At 44.3% G+C, this 22,288-nt stretch overlaps 1 protein-coding gene across 8 annotated transcripts; it reads left to right on the forward strand.

Moving 5' to 3' along the window:
- The first annotated feature begins 1,214 nt into the window (after window positions 1-1,214).
- On the forward strand, window positions 1,215-12,318 carry Spic (Spi-C transcription factor). 8 transcript variants are annotated; one of them, XM_048418524.3, is made up of 8 exons: window positions 1,243-1,373; window positions 1,582-1,834; window positions 3,078-3,157; window positions 4,459-4,552; window positions 5,086-5,209; window positions 6,989-7,101; window positions 9,094-9,202; window positions 10,770-12,318. In XM_048418524.3, the coding sequence occupies exons 4-8, from the start codon at window positions 4,550-4,552 to the stop codon at window positions 11,174-11,176; spliced, it is 756 nt and encodes a 251-aa protein (XP_048274481.3). In that variant the 5' UTR covers window positions 1,243-1,373; window positions 1,582-1,834; window positions 3,078-3,157; window positions 4,459-4,549; the 3' UTR covers window positions 11,177-12,318. The 8 variants fall into 8 exon arrangements, with proteins under 8 accessions (XP_048274479.3, XP_048274486.3, XP_048274483.3 ...); XM_048418521.3 differs by having other exon boundaries at window positions 1,582-1,766; XM_048418525.3 differs by having other exon boundaries at window positions 1,582-1,766; window positions 3,081-3,157.
- The last annotated feature ends 9,970 nt before the right edge of the window (window positions 12,319-22,288 follow it).

The raw sequence follows: 22,288 nt of genomic DNA on the forward strand, positions 1-22,288 counted from the left end.
GGAGGCAAAGGCAGGTGGAACCCTGTGACTTTGAAGCCACACTGGTCTACAAGAGCTAGCTCCAGGACCGGCTTCTATTTTTTGTTACTATTTTTTGTCTGCATTTGAGAAGAGAGGCTGTTTGTTGTATCTGCATCACAAACCGTCTCGTACAAGAACAGGTTCCATATCAAAGGTGAATGGTGAGGGTGTACACACCCAGGAGATTTACTGAGAATTTGTTTGGATTCGCTCTCCACCTCCACAGCCCCCGGCCAAATGGGATAGCTTATAAGGAGGTCCTGTGCCTGTTGCTTAGGTGAGTGTTCTGTCAAAGCCTTCTGTGAGGAGGAGCCTGTGTCACCGTTTCTGTTTTGTGTGCTATCGGAGGAGGTGTTGAACAGGTATGAGAACCAGAAGTGTGGGAAGAGAGACATGGATCATCCCCAAAATTTCCACCAGAGTCACCAAAGCCACTCTTAACTTTCAGGTTAAGTAGAGAATTCCCCTGCATCAGGGGTTGTGGTGTCTGAGGAAAAGTCATCCAGAGACGCTCACTATTTAGGTGACTTCTGAGCTATCTCTGCATTTGCAACCTACAGCTTTGCTTTTTCAGACAGGGTCTTGTGATGTAGCCCCAGCTGTTCAAACTCCTGGTGATCCTCCTGCCTCTGCTTACTGAATGCTGGGTAAGTGTGACACCACAAGCAGCCATTTACTACCCTCTGAAGGAGTCCCGTTCTGGTTCCGGTATAGAATTCAGGTCATCAGGCTTGGCAATGAGTAAAATCTGGTAAAATCTTTACCAGATTTTACCCACTTTTGAATGAACTGTGGGAACTAAGGCTTAGGCCGGTCAGGAAGAGCTGTGAAGCTGGGGCTGGGGCTTTAAGTCTTAAGGGGAGGTTGCAATGAAGGCTCCGGGCTCCTGGGGCTTAGCTTGGGGAGGTACATTAGGAGAGGCCATAGGGCAGGCTCTTCAGTCTAGAGAAGAGATCATGAAGTCCCAAACTGGGATGAAGATACATTTTTTTTTTTTTAAGTGGAGGGGATGAGAGATGGAGGTCAGAGGTTTCTGGAGAGGCTAAGCAGAACAGAGAAGTTGAATGGGGATGGGGGTGGGAGAACGTGGGGGAGAGCGACTTGAATTTGATTCTAAGGCTTGGACCCAAAGAATGCAAGCTATTGCACGTCCCTTCAAAATAATAGCCCCTGACATCTTACTGGCCACACCAAGAAATGGAATTATGTAGGCACTGTATCTTTTAAAAGAAATCCCCTTTGCAGCACTTCCTTAAAACTAAGTATTTATTGCAACTCTGCCAGTGTGTCCCTGATTGTGTCATTAATGACTTGAGCCCCAACTTCATGACGGGTGGAAGCGTGTCTTTCAGGTGAGTGCTCAGCTTACGTGTCTCCCGGCCCTTTGTATTAACTGCAGTTTCTCCTTCGGAGGGATGTTTCGTGGGCAATTGTCTTATTGTCTGTTCAGTTGCAAGAAGTGTTGAGCCACTAAGGTGACTGCCGTAGTTCTGTGACTGGTAAAGTTTTTCTTCTTCTTTTTTTTTTCTTTCTTTCCTTTGTGGTCTCTATTTGTGACAGGCTTTGGCTCTGGCCGTGGCAACCCAAGCTTGAGGGAATCCAGATCCAGCCCCAGAAACTGCATCTTCAACACACACTTCAGCGCAACCTCCAAGCTCCTTTCCTTACCGTTCAGAGAAACCTTGCTTTGGAGGCTGTTGAATATTTAGTTCAAAAGACAGCGAGTGTTAGCACCGAAGAGCGAGGTCATGATTGCCGAAAAGCCATGGATGGTTTTTAAAAACACCTAATAGTGATAATGTTCATTTGGCGGGTGGGTTAGTGTGTGGCTAAAATCTCATTTGAAGCTGACAGGACAGACTTGAGCTCGAGGTTCATGTTTAAGATTGCGGATTGCAGAGTGAGTGTGAGGCTAGCCCAGGCTCCTTACTGTGGATTATATAGAGAGTGTGAGGCTAGCCCAGGCTCCCTAGCCACTGTCACAAAAGAGCAAATAAACAGACCACCCAAACTGATTAATAGCCGAGACTGGATTTATGAATGTTCTTATGCTTTTTTTTTTTTTCGGTATTTTGAGGCAGGGTTTCTCTGTGTATCCTTGGCTCTTCTGGGGCTCACTCTGTAGACCAGGCCAGGCTTGAACTCACAGATCTCCCTGCCTCTGCCTCCTGAGTGCTGGGATTGAAGGCGTGCAGTGGACGCCACCACCCACCACTTGGCCTTACGTTTTCTTTTAAGTGATTTGAAACCAAGATAAAGTATTATGTGATGACCTCACTGTATGACTTGCTATTGCATGGTTACTATAACAGCATTAAGTTAAAACACTGCCAGGCTGTGGAGGCGCACGCCTTTCATTTCAGCCCTCAGGAGGCAGAGGCAGGCAGATCTCTGAGATCAAGGCCAGCCTGGTCTAGAGAGGGAGCTCCTGACAGCCAAGGCTGTAACACAGAGAAACCCTGTGCCACATTTCCACACCTTTATCTTTTGACCTTTATCTTGTGACCATTCCACCATTCGGCAAATCACGCGAGTAGGGAGCACTTAAGGCATTCATCTGACAACCGGGGTTTTGGGGAATTCTCGAGGTTAAAAAAAAAATCAACTTCTAACCCCCAGAAGCCGATGTCCTCTGGCTTCTAAGCATAAGCATTCTACACTGGCTGCCGTGCTGGCTCAAGGCCAAGAGGTCTATTTCTTTTCTAAAGAGAAAAGGGGTGGGGAGTTGCTAAGGTAAAAAAACTGAATTTCAAAATTTTTAAATGGAAAGCATTTGGGGGTGAATTCAGATAGTCTCTCATATAGCCCAGGCTGGCAACAAACTCCAAATTGAGCCAGTCTTCCTGATTTAGCTTTTTGAGTGCTAGGATTAAAGTAGGAAAACAGGTTTGCCCCTCCAAGCCCAGTTTATTTAAATATTTTAAGAATTTAAAAAATGGCTTTTTTGTTTGTTTGTTTGTTTGGTTTGGTTTTTGGACAGCGTTTTCTCTGTAGCTTTGGAAGTATTTAAATACTTGGGATTCTCCAATATGTTCCCGTTCTTCTGTGTTCTCCAGCAGTTAAGCAGTGAAGGTGACCACCTTAGCTCTCTCCACAGAGCAGATGTCTAGGAACTGAGCTGAGCTGAGCTCTGCAGGTAAATCTGCTTGCACTGTGAACAGGAGGACCAGTGCTTGGGTCACCAGAACTGGAAATACTGACGTGCTAGTTAGTTAGTTAGTTCCTTATTGGTGCCTTTCTTCATTTTCTCTTTCTTTCTTTCTTTCTTTCTTTCTTTCTTTCTTTCTTTCTTTCTTTCTTTCTTTCTTCTTCCTTCCTTCCTTCCTTCCTTCCTTCCTTCCTTCCTTCCTTCCTTCCTTCCTTTCTTTCTTTCTTTCCTTCTTTTGTTTTTTGAGACAGTATTTCTCTGTTTTTAGTTTTGGCTGTCCTGGAAATTGCTCTGTAGGCTAGGCTGGCCTCGAACTCAGATCTTGCCTGCCTCTGCCTCCCAAGTGCTGGGATTAAAGGAGTGCACCACCACCACTGTGTGGAGCACTTTCGTAGGTGACTACAAGGCCTCTGACCACTGGGTAGTGCCACCCACTGGGCAGGCGATCCTGAGTTGTGTAAGAAAGCAGGCCGAGCAAGACAGCACACAGCATTTCTCAGTAGCCTCTGCTTTAGTGCCTGCCCCGAGTCCCCTGCCCTGACACTCCTCAGTGAGGGACAATGACACAGCAGAAACCCTTCCTCTCAAATTGTTTTGGTCACGGCATTTTATCACAGCAATAGAAATCAAACTGGGGCACTTTTCCTGTTGTAGTGGCTTCCTGGTAGTCAGCACAAGCTGGCCAGCTTGACCCAGCCAGCAAGTTCTGGGGCTCCAATGAGAGGAGGCACTCAGCATCAACTTCTGTACACACAGGCATGCATGAGCAGACACACATACATGTTCATACACACAGTACACATACCTGTAATGACAGAAAAGTGAAACATTTGTAGGAAATCTTGTGGAAAGAAAATCTGTTCCCAAGAATGAGTTCAGATGATGGCATTCTGCATTGTTCATTTAGAATCAAATGAGAAGCTTTGTTAAGCCAGGCAGTGGTGCCGCATGCCTTTAACCCCAGCACTTGGGGAGGCAGAGAGAGGCAGATCTCTGTGAGTTTGATTGAGGTTGGCCTGAGGGAGCTTTAGGACAGGCTCAAAAAAGCTACAGAGAAACCCTGTCTTGAAAAAGTCAAAAAAATTCCTTTTAAGGTTAATTCTCAAAATCTCAAACCCCAAAATCCCAGCACTCAAGAGGCCGAGGCAGGAGGATTGGCATGAATTGGAGGGAGGGCAGCCTGGAGTACAGACTGAGACCATGTCTAAATAAACAATGAGTGGATGGTAAACCTATTTACCTATTTGGAATTGTCCTTTTATTTAATCGGTCTTCTTCTTCCCCGCCAGAACTTGTTATTGAACCCAGCGCTTGTACAAGCTGGCAGGCAGGCCAGTCTATCACCAGGCTGCTTCCTCAACCCGAGACAATTAATGAACCATGGTGAGCTGTTTTGTTTGTTTGTCTTTTCAGCATTGAGACTAAGATTTCTTTCTTTTTGAGACAGGGTTTCATGTATCCCAGGTTGGCCATATGTTGCCAGGAAAGATGATCATTCTGCCTCAGCTTCCTAAGTGCTGGGATTATAGATCTCTGCTGCCCTGCTCTGTTTATGTGGTGCCCGGAATTGAACCCATAATTTATTATATGCTTTATAAAATTTTATACTATGCAGAATTATATAATCTCGCCACATAATATTTTACTCTATAAGATAAATATTTTTGGTGAGCACCCAGATTGAAAGGACAACGCTTTAAATACTAAACTAGGAAGCTGGCTCACATTTGGTGACATCAGAGACATGACTGACTTATCTATGGCTATGGACGTTTTGTAGGGAGTGCCCAAGAAGCATTCAACACTACCAAGAACAGCATTCTGCTATGAAAACAGAGCCAGTCTTCTCTGTCCATTATACTGAAGTTGAAGTTCTCCTAGCAAAACAGTAAAAGATACTTTATCAATAATTTCAGAACCACCGAATTTCTCCGTTGTCTCCACAGACTTGCATTGAACAAGATAGGCTGGGTCAAGTGTTTGAAGATGCGTTTGAAGTATTGACACAGCATTCAGTTGGGGAACTTCAATATCCCCCAGGTAAAAAACGGTCATTTCCTCATCTCTTGGCACGTGTGGCTAGTTGGTCACATACATCTGTAAGGATAAAGGCATGGAAGGAAGCCCATTATACTAGACTTATGATCTTGGTACTTACAAAAGGGGGCCTTCCCTGGAGCTCCCTAGCTAGCCAGGGATACCCCTATTGAGTTCTAGGCCAGCGAGAGATCCTGTGTCAAAAAACAAGGCTGAGGGATGGTATCTGAGGTTGACTTGGGCTCACACGCGTGTGTACCCACACGCGTGTACACCTGCAAGTGATACACAGACATACATGCAGGTAAAACACTCGGATACATGAAATAATCTTAGAGCGGCGTGGAACTGACGCAAAGGGCTCATTGTTTTGAGGGCAGCCTGATTATCACAGTTCGACTCTGTCTTCATAAGACCAAGAACAAGCATAAGGCTGGCTCACCATGTGCTTGTCTCATCTCACCTTTCCATGAAAAGCTTTTCTTTAAAATATATGTGTATGGTGTGTTGTGTATGTGTGAATGTATATGTGTATGGTGTATTGTGTATGTGTGAGTGTTTATGTGTATGGTATAGTGCATATGTATAAATGTATATGTTTGTGATGTATCGTACATATGTATATGTGTATGGTGTATTATGGTATATTGTGCATGTATAAATATATATGTATATGGTATATTGCATATGTGTAAATGTATATGTGTATGGCGTATTGCATGTGTGTAAATGTATATGTGTGTGGTGTATTGCGTATGTGTAAATGTATATGTGTATGGTGTATTGTGTGTGTGTAAATGTATATGTGTATGGTGTATTGCATATGTGTAAATGTATATGTGTATGGTGTATTGTGTATGTGTATTTGGTACACTGCGGGATTATATGCGTATGGTGTATAGTGTATGATATTGTGTGCGTGTACATGTATATATGTTATCTGGGCCATCATTAGAGTGTAGGAGTCAGGGAACAACCCTGGGTGTCATCCTTGTCTCCCCTGTGTTTGAATCAGAGTCTCAATAGCATGCATATGCCAGGCTAGCTGGCCTGGGAACTTTTGGACTCTCCTGACTCCACCTCTCATCTTGCCACAGAAACACTGGGCAAGATACATACATACATACACACATACGTACATACATACATACATACATACATGTCTTTATGCACTCAGCTTGACCTGGGTTCTGGGGACTTGAACCCAGATGTGGCAAGTGCCTTGTTCATTGAGTCATCTCTCCAGCCCAGAGAAAGCTTCTTCACCGCTATTCTTCATTGCTCAGGCCTTCCACTCACCCAGGATGTAGTCTGTGAGGAAGAATACAGATTTTTAGTCTTCTTCGTTTATTCTGTAGTCGGTATTATTCTTCAATCTAGATAAGATGCAATATCTCATTTATTGAGTTTATTATATATAGTATCACAGGGAATTACAGGATTGAAAAAAACAGTTTAGGTATATGGAATAGATCTCCATAAGGCAAATGGGTTATGTAGCAGCAATCAATAGAATAGGTGTCACCTTGAGCCGGGCGGTGGTGGCACGCACCTTGAATCCCAGAACTTGGGAGGCAGAGGCAGGCGGATCTCTGTGAGTTCGAGGCCAGCCTGGTCTACAAGCGCTAGTTCCAGGACAGGCTCTAAAGCCACAGAGAAACCCTGTCTCAAAACCAAAAAAAAAAAACAAGCAAAAAACAAAACAAACAAAAAAAACCCACAAATGTGTGCTTGTAAGCTTGAACTCACGAAATGAAATGTCCTTCTGTTCTCCTTTTTTAGATCATAAAAATTACATGACTTTCGTTAACCACTATCCTCACATCAGAGGCAGCTCCAGTTGCTACGGCCTTTTGCCCACAGAAGAACCCAACTGTAACTGGAGAAGTGTAACGGTGAGTGTGTTGTGTGTGTGTGGGACCGACTGCTCAGCACAGCCGTGCTTTGGTTTTATCACGCTTAAAGCAAGCATGAACGGAAGAGCGAGCTTGCCAACAGCAGAGCTAGGAGAACCTCAGATCAGACGCGGAGAGCGGAGGAAGCTAGTCCTAAAAAGTCCTGAAAACGCTAGCACAGTCACCCACTGCCCCTGCTAGATGGACGCGATAACGATAAACAAAACGTGTTCTCCTGGGCGAGACTCGCACCATAGACATCTGTACATTGTATGGTCAACTGGTGGTCTTGTTTTGTGGCGGTGCTGGAAATAGTTCATTCCCGTCTCAGCTGCACTCTGGTCCAATCACATTTTTTCTCCTCTGTTCTCAAGGCTGCAGCACTCCTTGACTTTGTTTGTTTGTTTGTGTTTTGCTGTTTTCCTTTCTCCTCTCACAGGGCCCGGAGGCCCTGGCCCAGCCCTGGACAATGTCATCCTAGGGGACATTTTAAAATTAACATGCTTGACTCCAAAGTGAAAAATCCACAGTAGAATTAGAACTAGAAAAGCAATTACCTCTTTCATGGGGCTGGAGAGGTGGCTCAGAGGTTAAGAGCCTTGCCTTCTCTTCCAGAGGTCCTGAGTTCAATTCCCAGCAACCACATGGTGGCTCACAGCCATCTGTAATGAGATCTAGTGCCCTCTTCTGGTGTGCAGGGATACATGTGGACAGAACATTGTATGTACATAATAAATCTTTTTTTTTAAAAATCCTCTTTCATGAGTCCATTACCTGCATCACCCTTTCTTGTTTCCCTTTCTACATGTTATAGCGTGCCTACATACATGGACATCTCTTTACATATATGTAGATGCATGTATGTGTATATACTCATGCTAGAATCAACGTATGAGGGAGCACATGTAGGTTTTTCTTTCTGGGATTGTGTGACCTTAATATTATACATACCAAGTCCGTCCATTTTCCTGAAATTCTGTCACTTCATTTTTTTAGAGATGAAGAGTAGTCAGGTTTAGATAGGTATTTATTTGTATAGGTGTCTCAACAGGCAGCTTTAATCTGGTGGCTCTAACTGTAAAGTTCATTTCTTCTTCATCTTCACTCACATATGTTGTGCTGACACCCCTTATCTCCGGGTGTAAATTAGGCCTGTTGCATCTTGTGATTTCTTTTTCCTCTTCGTTTATTTTCTTCTATGTACAACCATTCCCTACCTATTTGATGCTGGGAGTCAAACCCAAGGCTCGAGGCAAGTACTTTACTAACTGCTACATCTCCAGCCCCATAAGCCATCTCTTTAAAGAGGGGTTCCAATTTTAATCTCTTTTAGGATTGGCTGCTAAACTTGGGCTGTGGGGGGGCGGTTATTATTCACTTTATCTGGCAACCTTACTTTCTTAATGCCTAGCCTGCAGAATATAGCTTCTTCTAGTTGGCATTGTCTGGCCTGACAGTGGAGGGATAAGATGGCTCAAGCCCAGCCCTTCCATTGTGTCTGATTAACCAATGGACATAGACACATCTTTGCCATATGGAATGGTAGGAACACCTTCCTCTCGTCTCTTGGTCCCCTTGCCAGGGAGGTATTCAACCCAGTAACGAAAGCCCAACTTCTCTTCGTTCTGATACCCTAATCTTTTGACTGTTTCATGGGGGGCAAGGTGAGCCCAGAATCTCCTTCAACTCAAAGTGGTCCTCCTGCCTCCGTCACTTGCCAGCACCACTCTGGCCTTAGGATTCTTGGTCCTGGGCACTGTTAGAAGAGGAGCATCGCCTCTTTCTCATGGCGGGAGGAGTCAAATGTTAACTTCTATCCCTTGATCCTTTCCGAATCTTTTGATCGTCCCTGGGAGCTATCTGTGGCACTCAGAGAATCTAGATGTTTAGAACCCATCGCTTTTCGCATTGGTCTGCAACCACTGATGAGGGGATGGGGTGAGGGGCATGGGACAAACTCCCTCTTGATATCCTGCTGTCTTGTGTGTGCAGAATGGTTCTGCGGACTTGTATTCGGAAGAAAATTTCCATCAATCTCTGCAGAGCATCACTGAAAACCAGCTGGTACAAGCCTCCATCTTCCAGCATAAGGGAGGAAAAGGTACATGGCCATGACGCCCCTTACATGGTACAAGGGATGCTGTTATACATGGGTTTGGATTTTTCCTTTCTTTCATCATGTAGTCCAGGCTGGCCTGGAACTTACTAGTAGACCAAGATGTTTTTTAAACTTGTGATCCTTCCTCAGTGTCCTGAGTGCTAGAAGAAGTTCAGAAATTATATATATATATATATATATATATATATATATATATATAATTTTATATCTTGTATATTATATTATATCTTGTAGCCAAACATGGTAACACATACTTGTAGGTCCAGCACGGAGGCAGAATGATTGCAAGTTTGAAGCAAGCCAGGGCTACATTGTAGACTCTATCCCAAGAAAAATCTGCTAGAACAGCAAGAAGTGAACCCCTCCAAGGGCGCTGGGTTATTAATTGAATCATAGGAACTTTACTGATGGCTACACTCTGGAAGAAAAATGGCGCTGCCACCCCACACCCAGTAGCCATGGACTACCAGCGTGGATCCCCATGTATCTCTCCCTAACTGTGCTAGGGTGTAGGCAGTCTCAGTTTTGTGCGGGTCCTGTGCAGGTAGCCACAGCTGCGGCGAGTTGATAGTTCAACAGCCATGTCACGTTCAGATGACAGTTTTGCAGTTCGTAGACCCAAGATAATACGAGCAGTTTGGGAATAAACTATGCTGATTTCTCAAGGGGAGCAAAGAATGTAGTCAAGAGTTTGTTGTTGTTGTTTGTTTGTTTGTTTTTAACTACTGGTGGATCCAGTGGATACAGCCTGCAAAAGCTAATTCGGATGTCATGAAGTGGCGGTCACTTTAATTTCAAGAATTCTATTGCATCACACGATCCACAGAAATCCTCTAAATTTCCCTACCTAGTCATTTTGAGACGCCATTAGCACTTGATCTTCTTATTGAAAATGTCCTTAGCCATTGCTCATGAACAGTGGCGTGAACATTTTGTGTGGGGGCATTTCTACTCCAGTTATCTTTTTGTTTTTGTTTTGTTTGGTTTTTTTTTGGTTTTTTTTTTTTTTGCAAATTTTCCAGGACATTTTACAGCTCCAGTACTAGCCTCCATGTCAGGGCTAATAATTCCCTAAATATTACTTTGAGGGCTGAGAGATGATGGCATTTAAGAGCACCAGGACCAGTTAAAGATGGCTGTGAGCTGCAATGTGGGTGCTGGGACTCGAATCTGAGTCTTTTCTGCAACTCAACAAGTGTTCTAACAGCTGGACCAACTCTAGCCCCTTGTATGTGTCATAATGGGAAACCGGTGGTCAAAATTTAACTGGGAAGAAAGACTGCCTTCAAGTGAATCTCTAGATGAGGAGCCCCAGACTTTCTTTTTCCAGAGGACAGTAAAAGAACTTTTAACCATTTCCACATCAGTTAGGTCCGGCGCAAACTTTAAGAGGCCCACGGATCTTTCTGGTCTGGTAGTAACTGCCTTCCTAAGGCAGTGAGTGAAGTTGGCTCATTGAAGCTTCCATAACTGGGAGGTCCTTCCCTGGGACCTTCTAGGGCCAGACACAAAGGGTTTGATGTCTCCTCTTTCTTTCCCTCCATCGCAGGCAGGAGGAAGCTCCGGCTGTTCGAGTACCTTTTCGAATCTCTGTGTGACTCGGAGATGGCATCTTGCATCCAGTGGGTTGACAAAACCAAAGGTGTCTTTCAGTTTATCTCAAAAAACAAAGAAAAGCTGGCTGAGCTTTGGGGGAAGCGTAAAGGCAACCGAAAACCCATGACGTACCAGAAGATGGCCAGAGCCCTGAGAAACTATGCCAGGACAGGGGAGATCACGAAAATCCGCAGGAAACTGACCTACCAGTTCAGTGAAGCTGTTCTCCAGAAACTGTCTCCACCTTACCTCCTGGGGAAAGACATCTTCTGCTCGCAGTATGGTCAGCCTGATCAGGAATATCTCAGCTTGAACCCCTGGAATGTAAACTGTTATGCCTATGTGGGTTACCAGAGCTAAACCACACCAGTTTCTTCTTTCTGGTTTTTTTTTTTTGTTTGTTTTGCTTTGTTTTATAAAGGAGATAAAAGCATTCCTATGTTTTTCAAAGCTTTGGATTAATCAATGTTTTCTTTTTTTTTAAAATTACACAAACAGTGTTTTGTCTGCAAGTGTGCCTGCACGTCAGAAGAGGGGACCAGATCTCATTATAGATGGTTGTGAACCATCATGTGGTTGCTGGGAATTGAACTCCAGGACCCTTGGAAGAACAGTCAGTGCTCTTAACCTCTGAGACATCTCTTGAGCCCTTTTGTTTTGTTTTTTTTTTTGAGACAGGATTGTTCTGTGTAGTCCTGGCTGTCTAGGAACTCGCTCTGTAGATCAGGCTGGCCTTGAGCTCACAGTGCTGGGATTAAAGGTGTGTGCCACCACTGCCTGGTGCCACTCCAGTTCCTAACTGCATTCTGTTCCTTGTCTTGCTAGCATCTCCAGAAAAGTCTGAACTTTGGAATTCCAAAGCAAACTGTTCTCCCTATTCACAGACCCCACGCCCATGACATACACATCTAGGGAAAATACCGCACAGAACATGTTCAGACTTTTCGTCTTGGTCCTGACAACATTTTTAGGTAATGTTTACTTTGTGTTGGTGTTCAAAGGAAGCTGAAGATGTTTCAGAAGGATGCTCATAATTTGGCTGCCTAAACTTTGCTGTTTAGACTGCGTGTCTATGGACTGGGTATCCAAGAACACCCTGGAGCCAGTCTTCAAAGCAGAAGCGCACCGTGCCTTGTAGTTATTTTATTAATGAAATTTATTAATGAAATTTGAATCAATTGAAATTATAGACAGCTTTCTGCTATGTGAACATTTTTCTTTCTAGAGTGTGCCAGCTTGGATGATTTTATAGGATGATTGTTTTAAAGAATGGTTTTGTTGCAGGCTGGCTAGCTGGCTGGCTGGCTTGCTTGCTTGTTTGGAGATAGTCTTGTTAACTAGGCCAGACTGTCCTTGAGTTAATGGGATGACAGGTGTGTGCTACCATTGTGAGGCTTATGTATTGATTTAAGCACTTTTTTTTAATCGTGTATTCAGGTGAAAAGTCACTCGGCATGCACTATGACACAAAGGATGAGCTAATAAATGTTATACAAACACTATGATTTTAATTTGCATTTTTTGGATGATAGACATTGAGTATTTTTAAGACAGAATCTTATGATAATATTTAATATATTATAATATAACAATATAATATATTTTATATATAACCCTGTCTGGCTTAGACCTCACAGATCTTCAAGTGCTGGTGTTAAAGGTGTGTGCTTGTATTTGAGGGACCGTATTGAGGACATTTCTGCTCAACCCATTGCCGTGAAAATTTGCCTATTCTAGGAAGTTAGGTTTGTTTGTTGTTTTGAGACAGTCTCACTTTGTAATGTTGACTGGCCTGGAGCACACGTTGCTGGCCTTGAACTCAGATCCACCCCTCTGCCTCCTGAGTGCTGGGATTAAAGGTGTGGACCACACGTGGCTAGTTTTCAGCCTTCCTTTTAAGAATTTTATCAGCTTTTCTCTCTGTACTGGGATGGTTAGTTTTGATAATCCAATGTGATTGGATTAAGGAATTCCTAGGAGCTGGGCTTGACCCAGGCCTGTCAGGACATTCCAGCAGGAAGGGGTTTAATTTTAACATCCACACCTAGAGTCACCTGGGAGAGAGTCTTAGCTGAGGAATTACATAGATCAGGTTAGTTCTGAAGCATTTCAGTGGGGTTGTCTTGACAGCAATTTGACCCAGCCCACTGTGGGTGGTGCCATTCTCTAGGTTGGACCCTGAACTGTAAAGTGAGGAAAGCTAGCAACCAAGGATGACTGGCTCAACAGTCCACCTCACAGGTGACAGCATCCCAGAGCTGTATCCATGAAGTTCCCTATATGGCATGCAGGTGGCTTGGCTGTGCCTCCTCTCCAGCAACTGCTACCCTTGTGGAGTGGGACATCTTGTAAGATCTAGATCTTAAAAACCCTGTCTTGAGCCGGGCGGCGGTGGATTTCACTGTAGCTTTGGAGCCTGTCTTAGAACTCACCCTGTAGACCAGGCTGGCCTCTAACTCACAGAGATCCGCCTGCCTTTGCCTCCCGAGTGCTGGGATTAAAGGTGTGTGCCACCGCCGCTTAACTGATTCATACACCAGGCTGGCTTCTCCAATCATGGAAATCCACCTGCCTCTGCCTCTGAAAGGCTGGGATTTGGGATATGTACCACCACTGCCTGGCTGTGATGGTTAATGCTGATCACCACGGCTGTGATTAATGTTGATTTAATCTGGAGTCAACTAGGAGACGGGCCTCTGGGCATGTCTGTGAGGGTATTTCTAGGAAGAATCATCTGGTGTGTGTGTGAAGATCCTTCTCCAGATAGAAATCTGTCTGAACAGGAAACAGCGCTTACCCTTGCCGGAGCACGTGTGCCCACCCCGGCGCTGCTGCCCTTGCCGGAGCACGTGTGCCCACCCCGGCGCTGCTGCTGCCACTGGCAGTTTTTCTTGCCATCAGACCCGACTCTGGTATTCCAATGGGGACTGAAGACGAGCCCACAAGACTCTCGGATCGTCAGCCTCCAGCCTCACGGACGTAGGCAGCCGCCATTGGGCTACTCAACTCATACAGTGTAAGACAATCTAATAAACCGCATTAGAACAGACACTCATTCTATCAGCTCTGCTGCTGCAGAGTGCTTTAATACACACATCCACAGACTGCAGTAATGAATCTCATTGCTTTGCGCAATTAGCATATGCTAATAAAAACATTTGCAACAACATGGGTAAACATTAGAAAAAAATTGAAGTAGTTGGTTTTTCTTTTTCTTTTTTTTTTTTTTTTGATTTTTTTTTCCCAGATAGGTTTTCTCTGTGTAGACCTGGCTGGCCTGGAACAGAAATATTTCAACAGGGTTTCATTAGGTAACCTTGCCTGGCCTAGAACTATTTAGATCAGGCTAGCCAGAAACTCAGGCTGGTCTGCTTGCTTCTGCCTCTCCAGCACACACGCTACAAAGACATGTGGCCTCACGTAAGGGAAATGAGGGGCACGGGGAAGCAGGAGACTCTGGGTAGTGGAGACAAACATTGAAATCCCGGCAGTAGAGTAGGATGGTAGTCCAGGGGCCTACCAGGGTTTGGGGAGGTGTTGGCTCGCGAGTAGAGTTGTAGTTAGGAAAGTCCTGATGCTCTACTGTTCTGACAGGTGACAGTTAAGAGTGACATATGTGAGATAGCTTAGCTCTGCTGGAGGAAGCGCTTGGCTTCTCAGCACCCACATAGCTCGCCAACTGCCCGTAACACACACACACACACACACACACACACACACACACGTGGTCTACTGTCACAAAGACACACATGTGCATATACAAAAAACATCAATAAATCCTTCAAATAGAAATACTTTATATATTTCAGAATAGATATTTTAAGTGTCCACAAAACAATGATATTTGAGGTGTTAGAGATATGACAGTGAGGGCTCCCTCCCAGACCCCGAATTAGACACAAACCACACCCAAGCACCTGCTTTCACAGAGATCCTTTTTTAAGTGGGGGAGGAAAACGTAAGTGGCTTCTTTCTGACTCAGGCAGAGAAACGGCAGCAAATGACCTTGCAGGGGTAGTTTTTAAGAGGAGAAGAAGGGGAGGTCTCTGTTAGAATAGGCTAGGATGTGGTGGGAAAGGAGGCAAGGGATGAGGGAGAAGGGCAAGGGGACAAGGGTGCAGGGACATTTGTCCTGGAGGGGGACAAAGGACTGCTCTGGATAGAGGGGAGACAGGCATGGCCTAGGCAAATGGTTTATAGAGGTGAGATGGGAAACCCGTATTAGGATGAGATGTTTGATTTAATCGAGCATGCTGTGGGACAATGATCTTGTATCCTGGAAAGATTTGTCACTTGCATTGTTTTCATAAACAAGTAGCCAGGCAGGAAGTATAGGCAGAGCAACGAGAACAGGAGAATTCTGGAAAGCGAAAAAGTAAGTCTGCAGTCATCACCCATACACAGAGGAAGCAAGAGGAGAATGCCTCATTGATAAAATGTACCAAGCCATGTGGCTACCACAGATAAGAATTATGGGTTAATGTGGGCTGTAAGAGTTAATAAGAAGCCTGAGCTACTAGGCCAATCAGTTTATAATTAATGTAGACCTCTGTGTGTTTCTTTGGGGCTGACTGGCTGTGGGATTGGGCAGGACAGAAATCCTCTGTCAACAAAAGGGGCTTTTGATTGCTGGACCTTGGTGGTCAGCCTCAGGAGGAGGAAGTGGCCAAATAAGAAAATAGACCTTGGTGGCTAGCTTTAGGAATATAATATTTAGGTTGTAAAACTTTAAGACAATTCTGAAGCCATTTCTGACAATTCTAAACCCTCTCAGCCTCCGTGCCTTAGTGCTTCCCCTCCTCCCCTGGGAACCAAGGACCTAACAGCTACACATGCACGTACTCAGTTCCTGAACAATTACCCACACACGTATGTTTTGACTCAGTCCCCTGGGAAACAGGGTCAAAATGACCTCTTACCTCATCTGATCTGACAATAGCTCTCCAGCCAATTATTGGTATTAGCCCTTTTCGAATAAGCCAATCATAATGGTCAAAGAACAACTCCCCCTCTCCTTTAAAAGTAGACTGTACCAGCTATTTGAGGTCTCTCGGCTTCCCGAATGCTGGGGGACCCTGTCATGACAGAATTAATAAAATCCTCATGCTTTTGCATCGGCTGTGGTGTATGAGGTGGTCTCTGGGGGCGACTCCTTTTTAGTGTTTGGATACTAGAGTCCAACAAGATTTTTTTTGTTTTGTTTTGTTTTTCAAGACAAGGTTTCTCTGTTGCTTTAGTACCTGTCCTGGAACTAGCTCTTGTAGACCAGGCTGGCCTCGAACTCACAGAGATCCACCTGCCTCTGCCTCCCGAGTGCTGGGATTAAAGGTGTGCGCCACCACTGCCTGGCAATATTTAGGTTTTTAGCAAGTCAGAGGGAATGGAGAAGAGGGGCAAGGCCTGCCAGAGTCACACATTCAAGTGGGCTAGTGTCCCTTCAAGAGCTATCCCAAACTGACCACTCCAACATGGTCAAACACTCAAATATATGTATCGTGATTAATAAAAACTCAGAGATAGATATTGGGGTTCCATGTGAAGGTCAGAAGGAAAAACACCAGCCACTGACCCTTACGTCTACCTCAGTCCGAAATGGCGATCCTGTCTCCAGGAATCTCAGGATGAGACTATGTCTGAGAGCTGTCTCCTCCCATTTTATAATTCTCTCTAGTACTAGGATTAAAGGCATGCACCAACCGTTTCCTATGGCAACTAGTGTGGTTACTGGGATTAAAGGTATGTGTTACCACTGCCTACTGCCGGGACTGTAAGGCTGACCAGTGGGGCTGTTTTACTCTCTGATCTTCAGGCAAGCTTTATTTATTAAACTACAAATGAAAGACCACTACAAACATACACAGATATACAATTATTAAGTACACATAAAAACTTATGAGGTTGTTCTCAGCCTGGGTTTCCCCTGCACTTACTCTCATGGGCTGAAGTCCTGCGATGCTAAGAGATGGTGGTCTAAGGAAAATGACTCCGAGGTAATAATCTGAAGGCCCCAACTATCACAAAACATTTAAAACTGTGGCTATTCTACAGTTTAGCCACAGGGAGGCGCTGCTGACCCGTTATCGCTTTAGCCAAATCCGAGACCCAGATTCTCTTTTCTTGCTCTGGTGAAGACTAGAGATTGGCAAACGCTATGCTGAGGGAAGAAACTGATTAGGGGCAATCGAGACCGAAAGTTCTGGCTTATTCTCCACGAAGCATAAGGAACCCTAGAATGAAACGATTTGCTTCTTATCCCCTTTGGCGGGCTGCGCCATCGTCCCTCGTCTGCAGGTCAGGCTATGGTTCTCAGCCTTCCTAAAGGTGCGACCCTTTAGTACAGTTCCTCAGGTTGAGGTGACCCCCCCAACTGTATTTTTGTGACCACTTCTTAACCGTAATTTTGCTACTGTTATGAATCATAACGTAAATATCTGCTATGCCGCCCAAAGGGGTTGCGACCCACACGTTGAGAAGCAGTGCCTTGGCGCACCTATGTCTGGAATTCTCTGGCTTTCCTTTTCCTTTGTGCCCATTAGAAAGCTTTCCAGGATTCCTGAGAGCATCTCATGCCTTAGAGTCCAGACATAAATAGGAACCTTTTCTGAAGGAGGGAAGGGTCACTCAACTGTCCAGAGAGAGGCAGAAAGAGCAGACTGCCCCAAAGGCGACAGTCATGGATGCCGAGAAAGAAACTAAAAAGAGCCCAGCCATTGGCTGACCAGCGTTTTTTACACGCATTTCAAAAATGTCCGTGTTTCTGCAGAAGTCATTGGCTCCCTAAGGGGAGGCACGGGAGGTACCTGTGACTGACTACTCCAAGGCATCTTCATTCAAACCTCCAGGATTCCAGAGCAATGCTCGTCTCCTCTGCCCATGGCTGTGTTTGTCCGTGATGGTCCACTGAAGGACCACAATATGAAGTCTGATTTGGAAAAGATGTGAATCACAAACAGCCCCAGCCCCTCGGCAGGCGGCAGTGCCTGTTAACTGTGGAAATGGTGCATTTCCGGCCCAGGAGAGCAACGAGTTTTCTGCTGGCCGTGTTTTTTGTCTTTCGGAAGCATCCGCTGTCCTCACATAACCCAGGCTGGCCTCCACCTTCCTGAGTAACAGCTGCTGGCTTTGAACTCCTGATCTTGCCCCCTACCTCCCAAGAAATGGGATCATGGGCCTTTTACGGCACATTAGACTATAACATCCCTGGGCGCATTGGTTCTGCTTATTATCATATTACGGCTCTGCCTTATGGAATCATCCCCACGTTTAGGTTTTCTCTACAGCGTTATTTGAAAGGAGAATGTCTGTGTGCATGCCACCACGTGTTCTGTCATGACGACAATAGACTAAACCTCAAGCCTGTAAGCCAGCCCCAAACAAAAGCCTTCCTTTATAAGAGTTGTGGTCAGTCGGTCATGGTGGTACATGCCTTTAATTCCAGCACACTGGAGGCAGACAGATCTCTGTAAGTTCAAGGCCAGCCAAAGATGTACAGAGAAACCCTGTCTCAAAAAAAAAAAAAAAAAAAGACATGGTTCAACCATTCATTTTCCTGAAAATTCCCTAATTTCATTTTGTTTTGTTTTCTTGTTTTTTGTTTGTTTTGTTTTCTTTTTGAGACAGGACTCTGTGTACAGCCCTGGCTGTCCTAGAACTCTCTGTGGACCAGGCTGGCCTCAAACTCAGACATCCCCCTGCCTCTGCCTCCCGAGTACTGAGATTAAAGGTGTGAACTACCACTACTCGACCCTCCTAGTCTCATCTATATTTTTTTTGAGTAAAATTGCGTGTCTGACGCTGAACTCTGAAACATTAAATTTTCTCTGTTGTCGCTAACTGAAATCGTCAGCTTCGGCTTGACGTAGTATAAAAGGGAAAATCTGGAAAGACTGCTTGAAGCATTTCTGAGGCGGCTGGAGCCAGCTGAGGGCCTAAAGCACATCAAAAGTCTGGTCAAGACATTACGTCACACTGTCGCCCCTACATGACTCTGTCACCTCAGATGTTTCACTGAACAGAGAGCCTTTACAGCACTGCTACTGATCCCAGGGCAATGGGACAGCTCCGCAACTGTCCCTGGTCTGGAGATGTCACTAACTCCCCAGGGAGAGTCAAGGAAGAGAGAGGGCTTCTGATTGGAGGAGACTTGGAAACTGTTTTTGTCTCCTACCCAAACTCACAAGATCAAAAATCCCCCAAACATAGGAAATCTGAAGATGCTGGGAAGAGCTGAAAGAATGATAAAACTTAACCGGAATTTTAACGACAGTAATGAGAATCAGGGCATGCAGAGTTAATTTTAAAGACCTTTGTTTTCCGTCTGGCTAATGCCCAAAAATTCTCTTTGTTCTTAATACTTCTGTGATTATAGGAATTTGGATGGTCTCTTAACTGTTCCTTGTCTTCTCAAGAAGGCGGTTTCAGCATGGTATTTAAATCCTCTAAATAGCCAGTCAAACTAAAGGTGAGTTTCGCTTTATATGGCTGTAAAGTGGCTCTTGGGAAAGGGGCAAATAATATCACCTGGCAAAGGCTCTTCCTCAGAAGAATACTCCAGAATCGAAGATCCCACACCTGGCTCCTGCGTTCTCAGAGGAGGTCAAATAAGTGCCAAGGGACCACACTGTTTCCTAAACAGATGCCCACAATGTCCACGCTCAGCTCTGCTTCCCCGGTACCACACTCTGAACTGGAGTGATTAAACCCAACACTCTACATCACACCGACTCTGCAAGGATGTGAGTAGTTACCTCTCTAGACAGAGGGCCTAAGGATGCGACTGTTTCATTTAGAAATTGCTGGACCACTGCCTTGTTCTCAAGCCTACGTTGACCCATGACACCTATATTGACACCTGTGCCTCGAAATTCTAAACTTCTCAGGAGAGGAAAGCCAACTTGGCTCTTGAGTTTTGGTTTCTGTCCACAGGTTTGTCCAAGTTTTCTCTTCCAGGTCAAGATAACCACTGTCCCTCTATTGAGCATCTGTGATTCTGTTTATAATATCCGTTTTTCCTCTTGATCTCATTTCTTAATGTGTCTGATTATAGCACAATTAGTAAAAATCCAGAGACAGAAGCTGGGGTTCAACCCGAAGGTCAGAAAAGCAAAAAAGCCAGACCCTGACTCTTACCTCTGCCTTAGTCCGAAATGGTGATCCTGCCTCCAGGGATCGCAGAATGAGACTGTGTCTGAGAGCTGTCTCCTCTTGTTTTATATTACTCTCTAGGGCTGGGATTAAAGGTGTGCACCACCCAATTTCTATGGCATCTAGCATGGCTATCGGGATTAAAGGTGTGTGCCACCACTGCCTGGTCTGTAAGTAAGGCTGACCAGTGTGGCTGTTTTAATCCCCTGATCTTCAGGCAAGCTTTCTTCATTAAGATACAAATGAAATCACTACATCTGATAATTTTAAATTATTTTTGCCAGGCATTGCATATGTAAAATAGCAATTCTGGGCAGTGGTATTTCTTCCAAAAGGATTTATCTTCACCAGAACTAAAGGATAAATTAGGGACCCTTCCCTTTGAGCCAACCAGAGACAGTTAATTCAAGACTGGGTTTCAGTCTTTCCAAGGTATGTCCTACATCTTTGTAAAACGGTCTCGTGGTCTATCAGCATGTGTTCCATGTATATATTTAAATACTTAACTTAAAAGTCACGCTTTAAAAATTGAATCAAGGGGTAGTAGTGGTACACACTTTTAATTCCAGCACTGGGAGGCAGGGGCAGAAGGATCTCTGTGAGTTTGAGGCCAGTCTGGTCTACAGAGCAAGTTCCAGGACATTCAGAATTATGCAAAGAAACTGTCTAGGAGTAAAAGAAGAAAAAGAAAATTGAATCAAGCCACGTGTGTGGGCACATATCTGTGAGGTTGAGGCAGGAGAACTAAAAGAAATCCTAAAGCAGGGGTTCTCAACCTTTCTGATGCTGTGACTATTTAACACAGTTCCTCATGTTGTGGGGACCCCCAACAATAAAGTTATTTTGTTGTTACTTCATAAATATAACTTTTCTACTGTTGTGAACTCTAACATAATATCTGATATGCAGGATATCTGGTTCTGGTGTGACCTCAAGAGGTCACGACCCATGGGTTGAGAACCACTGCTCCTAACCAAAGAGGAGAAAGACTCGTAAGAGGAGGCTTTTATAAACTTACACTTTTTTAATACGGCATTAAGCTATAGAATTAATATGGTTATTTAGTCTTAAAATCAAATTTTATAATGTGCAGACAAAAAAATTGAGGTTCTTCTTTTTTTTGTTTGAGTGTTGAAGGCCTAATCTAAGGCCTCATGCATTTGCTTCTTTTACTTCCGAGCTATGCCCTTACCTCCCAATGGATTGATTACAGAAACTAAAATTAATGAATTCTCTAACCGGTCACATGACTTTTTAAATTTCTGTCTTTGGGCTTTAGGGGAATGTTTTGGAAGCACCAAGTGTATATAATTTTGCTTTCTTTTTCTTTCATATCATCACATGACAGACATTTAGAATTAGCCTGTACGTTGTTTTTTGAATCAGGGCCTCACATAGCTGAGGCTCATCTTGAACTCCTTGTATAGCCAAAGCTGTTCTTGAAGCCCGTATCTTCCTGCTTCTGCCTTCCACATGCTGGGTAATAGCCGTGTCCTGGTGCCCTCAGTAGGTGCCAGCACTTTAGGACTTATGGGTTAATTATATCTCTTTTGTCCACACTTTATTTCTGGCCTTTTCTATCTATTAGATACACTTCCATGTTCATTTTTTTATTTTAGAATAATGCATTTAAATTTATTTATCTGCATTAGTGAAAGTGTCAGACAGATCCCCTGGAACTGTGTGTTCCAGCTGTGAGCTGTCATGTGGGTGCTGGGAATTGAACCCCGGTCCTCTGGAAGAGCAGCAAGTGCTCTTAACCGCTGAGCCATCTCTCCAACCCCTCTGTGTTCCTTTATTACTTTCTGCTTTACAGTTCTTTATAGTTAGGGGTGTAAATTGTATCTATGTCTGTATTTTTTTCTACCAAAGCAGTCATTTCTTTGCCTGATTATGTAAATTGCCTAGGTTTACTCAAAACCAGTAGAATGATCTATTAATCCCAGGTGGCACTTCTTTTTAAAATATTTTGTGTAGCACTTATTAAATCACTGTGAGATCAACCTAATCCTCTACAAGAAGAGGCAATGGATACAAGACTATTTGAAAGACATGCTCCTAAGCCCCTAGGCAGCCGAAAGTACGTCAAAGATCACCGGTTCCGTGTGCTTGTACATAGGAAACAGTTTTCTCTTTTAAAATTCCCTATGTGATATTTTTCCAAAGGCAAAACCCAGCTCAACAGTTACGAGTATTTTTAGAAGCATTTCTATGGAAGGACTGCATGGTGGCGAGATGACGCCAAAGCATTTTTGGTAGAGTCACCGCGTCCTCTCGTGTCCTCTGAACGGCAGATGGGACGTGTCAATCCGCCTCATAAAAATGTTT

This window comes from Myodes glareolus, chromosome 26, assembly GCF_982192425.1.
Source record: "Myodes glareolus chromosome 26, mMyoGla1.1, whole genome shotgun sequence".
Lineage (NCBI taxonomy): Eukaryota > Metazoa > Chordata > Mammalia > Rodentia > Cricetidae > Myodes > Myodes glareolus.

What these genes read in the sequence shown, in the direction of transcription:
- Spic (XM_048418522.3), top strand. An exon ending in GGAACTTCAATATCCCCCAG is followed by an intron (nt 5,210 to 6,988) that starts GTAAAAAACGGT and finishes CTCCTTTTTTAG; the next exon opens with ATCATAAAAATTACATGACT. An exon ending in CCAGCATAAGGGAGGAAAAG is followed by an intron (nt 9,203 to 10,769) that starts GTACATGGCCAT and finishes CCTCCATCGCAG; the next exon opens with GCAGGAGGAAGCTCCGGCTG.